Source organism: Rattus rattus, chromosome 2 (genome assembly GCF_011064425.1).
Source record: "Rattus rattus isolate New Zealand chromosome 2, Rrattus_CSIRO_v1, whole genome shotgun sequence".
NCBI lineage: Eukaryota > Metazoa > Chordata > Mammalia > Rodentia > Muridae > Rattus > Rattus rattus.
The window spans coordinates 96,574,629-96,582,415 of record NC_046155.1 but is presented as its reverse complement, the minus strand read 5'-3'; the positions used below and the strand labels follow the sequence as shown (position 1 = coordinate 96,582,415).

The following is a 7,787-nucleotide window of genomic DNA, read 5'->3' as shown; positions in this document are numbered from 1 at the left end:
GGAGGTCTTCAAGGAGCTGGGCTTTAAAGAAAAGTGGGAAGTCAGCCAAATTCAGGAGCTGAGCAGCATCTTCACAGCATGGGGAAAGCTTGATGGAACTGAACACAAAAGGCAACAGGATGTATCTATTATTTTTAAGTTTTTACTTATTATAATTGTACCTTATTATACTCGTGTGCATGTATGTGGTGTGTGTGTGTGTGTGTGTGTGTGTGTGTGTGTGTAAACATGTGTGCAATGTTGCCTGTATGGAGATCTGAGGGCGACTTTATGAAGTCAGTTCTCTCTTTGCATTTTACATGTGTTCCTAAGATCAGACTTAGTCTACCAGGCTTGCATGGAAAATGCCTCTAGACAAACCCATGAACCATCTAACAGACTTTAATAGCCCAGTCTGGAGGTTGAGATGTATTCCAATTCTGATGCTGGAAGCAGTAAGAGGCTGGTGGTTGACAAGGAAGTAAAACTCACTTAAGAAGGCAGAAAACCAGTGCATAGAAGCCTAAAGGGAAGTCACAAACTTTTTAGTGCTTTACTCAGTGTATACTTTTAAAGGATCCCAATATGCATTTCTCATTCTGTCCATTCTGAGTTGTTGTTCTTCCTTTCCTTTGTCTCTACAGGAACTCAAAGTGACTTCCTGATAATCTCTAGAACTGCCTGGGGGTGTTGTTTCTAGTTTGAGGCTCGTGGTCAGAGTTACGCACTGAGGTGCCTCACTGTGCAAGTTTAATCTTGACAGAGAAAGGTTTCTTCTCATTCTTGCCCCAATTAAAACAGACCGCCCCCACAATATAGAGGCTTGGTTCCATCATGACAGAAAAGTGGGTGCTGGAAGCCTCCGATCTTGCTCCACCGCACGTCGAAGTCGGCCGTGCCTCCTCCTCTGTTCCCCAACCCACACCCCTGGCCCCCGCTTCCCTAACTCCTCCCGCGAATAACAACCTCCCCCACTTCCCCGGATTCCCATCCCAGGCCGGAGAGCTACAGAATCTCTCCACGCCATCAGGGTGGGCCCGGCGCGCCTGCCCCGGGAGCCGTGGGTGGGACTATGAAGGGGGCGGGACTGCCCGGAGGTCCGGTGGGCGGGGCCTGCCGCTGGGCAGGTTCAGTGACGGCTCTAGCCCCGCCCCTGCCCTTTGGGTAAGGGAGGAGGGAGCCGGAGAGCGCGCGTTGCCTGAGCCGGCTCGAGAGCGGCCGAGCCGAGTGTGGGGCGTCGGCGCGATGGCTCCGGCTGTGGACCGCAAAGGCTATTGGGGCCCCACGACCTCCACATTGGACTGGTGTGAGGAGAACTATGCGGTGACCTTGTTCGTCGCTGAGTTCTGTGAGTGGAGCCTGAGGCGGGGAGCGAGGGCGCGCGCTGAGGGGAGACGTGTGGAGAACGCGGAGGGCGAACCTGGCCGCGAGGGTAGGCTCCAGGCCGGGCCCGGGAGCGGCAGCTGGGCGTGCGCGGCCGTGGGAAGCCGGGGAGCCGACGTGGCCGCCAGTTGTGCCGGGGCTGGCTTCAGGGGGCCTTCAGGTTGGGGACGAAAGGGACGTCCGAGCCGCGCCTAGACCTCAGAGGAGAGCGTGAGGCGCTCCGCTGTAAATAGGAGTTCTTACCTGAGCGCGGCTGCTGCCAGGCCGGGCACTGCCCGCCCTGAAGTCGGGGCTGAGGAGGTCTCTGCCGAGAGGGCCCTGAACGCTAGCCCTACTGCTGCTACCCGGCCTCAGCCAGCCGGGCACGGAGAAGGGGATACTTACTGGCTTCATCCTCCCCCAAGTTGGGAAACTCTTCAGGGGCCTTTCCTTCATCTCTTCGTTCTCTTTAGACCACTTTCACTGCCGGCAGACAGTTACCGTTTCTCAATGCTGGAGCCTTCCGCCCCCATTCCCACTCCTATTTCCACCCCTACCGGATCAGAGATCACTGATCATCTTGCTCTAGAAGTGGTAGACAGAGCATCTAATCACTACCTTCCTTCCCCCGCCGCTCTCCCCAGAGACTTTAACTCTCCTTGTTTCCCCTCTGCATTTAGCTTATCAGACTTTCTAGGGGTTAGTGGTCATCTGAGGACACTTATTTCCATGAAAGCACTTTTAGAGTTAACAATTTGCTGCTGCTGGACCAGCATTACTGGCCAGATTTGGGTTTTCTCGTATTCCAACCAGGCGAGAAAGAAATCAGCCACTTCTTCCATCCACTTTGATGTGTGTGTGTTTTCTACATGATTATCCCAACCAGGAGAGAAAGAAATCAGCCACTTCGTCTATGCATTTTGGTTAGCTTTTGAGAACACAGTGTTTGATCGTCCTTTTTTGGTTTCTGGCAAGGAGCAGAGAATAGTCTTTGGTTGCTACTGCCTTCTTTTGAATGGACCCATTTTATTAGGCCGCGAGGCAAAACTCTTAGCTAACATTTTGTGTTTGAGACCTTCTGGAGGATGGGTTTCATGCCAGATGATCCCATAGAAGTCTTGCAGTTTTTTTTCAGGACGTTAGTCCTATGCCCTTGAGACCATGATTTAGATTGAGCGTCAGAACCTCTAGTTTAAATTAATAGTTTTTTATACAGTAAAGGAGAAAATGGGCAAAGGGGATCATTTATAGGGTAATTACTTGGCAACCCAAACATTGGCAAAGCAAGCACTTTGCCTTTCGTTTTTTAGACACTTTTGGCAAGAATACCAGAGGCTCATGACCGCCAGGGAGACCTAAAATCCTATTCTTTGAGGCGGGAATGTGTAGCTTTTTATTTTTCCTCTCTTAGGGGTCTTCAAATATTGGATAGGCTTGGAGTTCATTCACTTTCTCTAGATTGTAGAATTAGGTGCAGTAGGTAGAAGAAAATACCTTGCAGAAAACTGCAAGGGGAAAGATTTTTATTTCAACATAAGACAAAACTTTCTAAGCAGTGATACTGGCATGGGACAAGTTGGCCCTGGGTAAGGGAGCAAGAGCCGTTTGTCATTGAAGGTGCTAAAATTGGCATCACTCACTAAAGTCATTTATTTTAGGAGGAATAGTGTAGTAAAGGTACTAGCCTTTTGCAGTTGTATTAATCTACATTAGTAATAAAGACTTTTGGTTTAGAACCAAGGTTTTAGATTAGAATCAAAAGAGAAAACTGACAGTTGAGTCATGTGAGAACAGTTGAACTGTGAGAGAGGAAGACACTAGTGTTTTGGCAAATAGCTCTGAGAAATGGGAAATGGTTTACTTCTTCATGTCCTCAGAAAAGGAAACTGAGTTGACTGTAGGAAGGTTTTGACATAACAATCAAAGGGGTTGCATGAAGAGGGTAAGTGGATGTGTTGGCAACTGTCTGTGTACTACGTTGGGAGAAGATGACCTGAAGGAAGTTGAGTCAGATTGTCAGACGGTATAACATAATGGTGGATGTCTATTGTTATGTGGAGTGTGAGGATTTGGCAAATTAAAAAAGCTGAATGTGTTGACACATGCCTACAATTCCAGCACTTGGGTGGGAGCAGGAAAATGAGTTCTAGAGCAGGCTCTGCTCTATGCAACATCTCAGCAAAACACAACAAAAGCCAAAATAAACAAGCATGCGAAAGCTGATTAATAGTACTGTGTATTCCTGACAAGTGTAGTTCTATCACATTTACATTAATGAGTTTTAATGATAATATTATCAAGGATAGCAGTAGTTATTATCTGAGCACTCACTGAGTACCATAGTTTGATATGTTTATATCTTTTGAGTTTTACAGTAATTCTATGAAGAAGGCATTTTACCCATTTCACAGACTAAGAACTTGAAATGTTTGTTAATTTTTAATTTTTAGCTTGTTTTGTTTTGAGAAAGGTCTCTAGCCCAGATGATGTTCTAGGGGTTCAATGTGTAGGCTGGGCTGACCTCAAACTTTTGATTCTCTTCCTGTCTTAGCATCCCAAGGCTGATATCACAAGAGTGGAGACTCAATCTCTGGAAGGAGTGTATATTTCTTGTATTTTTGGTTGAAAGCCCAGCCTTCAATGGCTGAACCATCTCTTAGCATATATTGCTAAGAAATAATTTAGCTAAGTGTGCAGTAAAGTGGCATTGAAAGAGTATTCAGTTGGGATTGCGTTCTTAAATCTATCATGCACTTTTGCTTCCCCCTCAGGTATTTTCTGCTCTTGCATTCAAGGGAGAACAGACATGGGATTCTCTATTATCACAAAAGACAAACTGAGCCACCATTCAAGTTGTTCAGCCATCTTTTGCCATTCAGTGTGTGCATTTTGGGTAATAATTGAGCTTGGGGAGCTACATCTTTGGCATTGGTAACTCTCAGTCCTGAAAATCTATCTTTTAATATCAGCCCATATCGATAGAACTTTTTAGGACCAGTGGAAGGGGTAGAGAGTTGTTAGTTAAGAAGTAACCAGCCTCTCACTGTGCCAAAAGTTGTAGGGATAAATGGTTCCTGTTTCATGTGAGACTATACCAATAACAGTGCGAGCTAGAACTGGACACAAGATACTTTGCTTATGTGGTAGAGGGAGTGTGCATGAACCACATTGTATGGTGACCACAGGATAAGTTGCAGAAGTCAGTTCTTTCCTTCCACCACGTGAGTTCCAGGGACCAAACGCAGTTTATCAGGCTTTTAATAGTTGAAAAGTTAACAACTGTTTTGTAAACTTTCAAAGCTTTTGTCAAACAGGACTGGCAAGATAGGGCTCACTTACCTGCTGCCAACCTTGATGACCTGAGTTTAATTCCCTAAACATACAAGGCAAGAGAGAACTGACTCCTACAAGTAGTCCTCTTACCTTTCCACATGCTCCTCTGCTACCACACACAGAATGTTTTATTTCTTTGTAAAATAATGAATCAAGTGTATTTTAAACAGGACTTGCCTTCTCACCATGTAATGTTGAACGGATATATTTCTTGTGCATTGACAAATCCTTTCTGAGTTTGGATAATCTTTCAGTGTTTTATTCTTTGCACTTTCCATATTGTGAAATATATCCAAGACTTCTTTTAGTTAGAATTGACTTAGTTTTGTTTGCTGCTGGTCAGTATCACTCTTGTGGCTTATCTTCAGTTCTTTTCTCCACAACTGTTCTTTAGTTGATAAGTTCCTCAGGCAGTATATCTTTAGCCTCTTTAGTGATGGCAGCAGCAATATTTCCTTGGGTTTCCATTTCTCTGTATCTCTGTCCCTATTGTTGGCCAGTTATTCAATGACTTTGAAAGTAACCAACTTTGAAAGAATTGATTTAGTTGGTCACACACAAAAAATATTTGTATAGTTATATGTAGGTTGAAGATTTAGCAGTGAAGATTGTAGTAATTTGTTGAATTGGTTTTATTTAACTAAATTCTGTCAAACTAAAATATGTACATATTGGAGCTCTGCTTGCTAAGTGAAGATTGTCTGTGTATTAATAATTTTCAAAACATTCCTATGAAGAAGGTGATGCTGCCCTATTTTAAAAAGAGAAATTAGGACTGAAAGAAGTTACCGCCTCAATCTACCACATCACAGAAAGTGGCATTTCAAGTACTAGTGGTTCAATGGAAGAAATATTGCCTAAAGGAAGAGAGTTCTAAGCTTTTTATTGACTTAGTGGATAAATTACTCAGTCAGAAATTATTTAGGGATCTGGGTGTGGTGGCTCATGCTTATAATTCCAGGACTTGGGAGGTAGAGACAGGTGAGTCAGAAGTTCAAGGCTATTCTTAGTTCGCTAGTTTGAAGCCACCCTAGGTATTGCGAGGTCCTGCCTTTAATCTTTTTTTTTTCAGGATTGTCATTTAGTAAATATTTATTGAGCTCTTTAGTCATTGTCTCAGACTGTAAAACTGTTATGTATTGGCAGCCTCTCTGTCCATATAGTTGGAAAGGCCAGTAGGATGCTTTTCCTCCAAGACTAGAGACTGAACCTAGGACTGGATGTATCTATGTATTTATACTTAATGTCTACATTTCTAGGTGTCTGTCTGTCTGTCTTTCTTTCTGTCTGTCTGTCTGTCTGTCTGTCTCTCTCTCTCTCTCTCTCTCTCTCTCTCTCTATCCATCCATCCATCCATCCATCCATATACCACTGAGCTAGGGCTCAACTCTCTTTTTTTTATTTTGACACAGAATCTCACTAATTTCCCCTAGTTATCCTTGAAGTCACTATGTGTAGTTCAGACAGGCCTTGAATTTATTGGCTTAGCCTTCACAGTAGCTATGATTGCAGGCCTGAGATATCAGGCCTGTTTACACTGCTCCTTTCAAGTGAGATTCATTTAAAAATGTATTTATAGAAGAATGTACAAGAATTTACATTTTATAGAAGTTATTTTTCAAAAAGCTAAAGAATATTTTAAAATTCTTAGTTATGACTTTCCTCTGTTAGAGGAACATGATTGGTTACACCTTTACTGATGGAAACAATGTTTGTCTTCCTTTTGTTCTGGAGTTGGGATGGCTTAAGCTAAGTATTGTGTTTCCTAATAGATTTGTTGCCATTTTTCAATCCTATTTATAAGACCCACACAGCAGGAAGTAGGCAGCCATCAGTCTCCATGGCTGTAAGATTCACTTATATGGGAGAAAGGTGTTTGTTTCTTTTCCTATGTAGCTCAGCATGAAAAGCTTTAACTGGCTGTCTCTCATACATATGTCTCACTAGAGATATCTGATTTCTTACCTTTTTTTTCCTTTTTCTTTTCTTTTCTCAGGCTTCTTCCATTTTTCTTGAAATAAGTGACTATTCATTAGGAGTCTTTTAGACCTGGGTATCTGTGGGCTGGCAGATATGCCATTCCTGACACTTTAAAGAAAATTAATTCTTTTGTTAAACTTCTTATTTATTTATTTATTTATTTATTTATTTATTTATTTATTTAGTATGTGTGCATATGCATGTGACCATCAAAGGACACCTTGTGAGAGTCAATTCTGTTTTCTACCAACTGGGGCTTGGTCCTCACACTTGATGGCAGCTTCCTTTACCCACTAAGCCATTTTACATGCCCCAAGAGAATTCTTTACCTAAGGAAAAACAGGTAGGCAATACTTTATCCAACTTACAGCTCAAAAGCAGCATAAGTCAGCTGAAGAAGGAAGGACAAATGAAACACCAAATTTAGTGTACAAAAAGATTTAAGTTTAATATATCTAACTCAGTGACTGCAAGTAAGTGATTTTGGTGTTGAGGTGGATATATTTATGGGTGCATTGGAACAAAGTGAAATGATACTTACCTAAAACCTAAAAGAGATTTATAGACTTTAGGCTGTGCCTAACTTGATACTGCAACACACTATCATTGCGTTGTCATCTACAAAGTTTATTTTTGAGAAACACACCGTTGAGTTAAAAAAAATAGCACAAAACCAAAAAACATTGTCAATGTTTTCAGTAAGTTTACAATTTTGTGTTGGGTTACAGACATGTTAGAACTCAACAAAATGACAGAGCCAGAAAGAGACAGCAAGAACCATTATGGTAACACGAAAATCTTGAAAGTTTTACTGTGGAGAAAGCAGCAGGATAAAAGAAAGGCCGGTACACTAGAGTCTGGAACTTTGCTCAAGTTTAGGCTTGTGACTGTGGGTAAATCACTTATTCTCTGTATATCATTTTATTTTCTATAAAATGTCCCTTTGAACCAGGACTTCAGGCATGTGAGATAAGCACTTTACATCTTGATTGTTTTATCTGGTTTATTTTTATTTTATATGTATTGGTGTCTTGCCCTGCATGTATGTCAGTGTGCCACTTGCATAATGTGCAACAAGGCCAGAGGACAACATTTGCAGCTAGAGTTATAGACAGCTGTAAACCTCTGTGTAA

General features: G+C 42.4%; 1 protein-coding gene across 2 annotated transcripts in view; it reads left to right on the top strand.

The window, feature by feature from the left end:
• The first annotated feature begins 1,143 nt into the window (after nucleotides 1-1,143).
• Acer3 (alkaline ceramidase 3) overlaps nucleotides 1,144-7,787 on the top strand; it is an 88,646-nt gene continuing 82,002 nt past the window's right edge. Inside the window, exon 1 of one of the 2 annotated variants that reach the window (XM_032892983.1) lies at nucleotides 1,144-1,327. In XM_032892983.1, the coding sequence (XP_032748874.1) occupies nucleotides 1,225-1,327 (103 nt within the window). In that variant the 5' untranslated portion in view covers nucleotides 1,144-1,224. The other variant, XM_032892984.1, reaches the window with a different exon arrangement.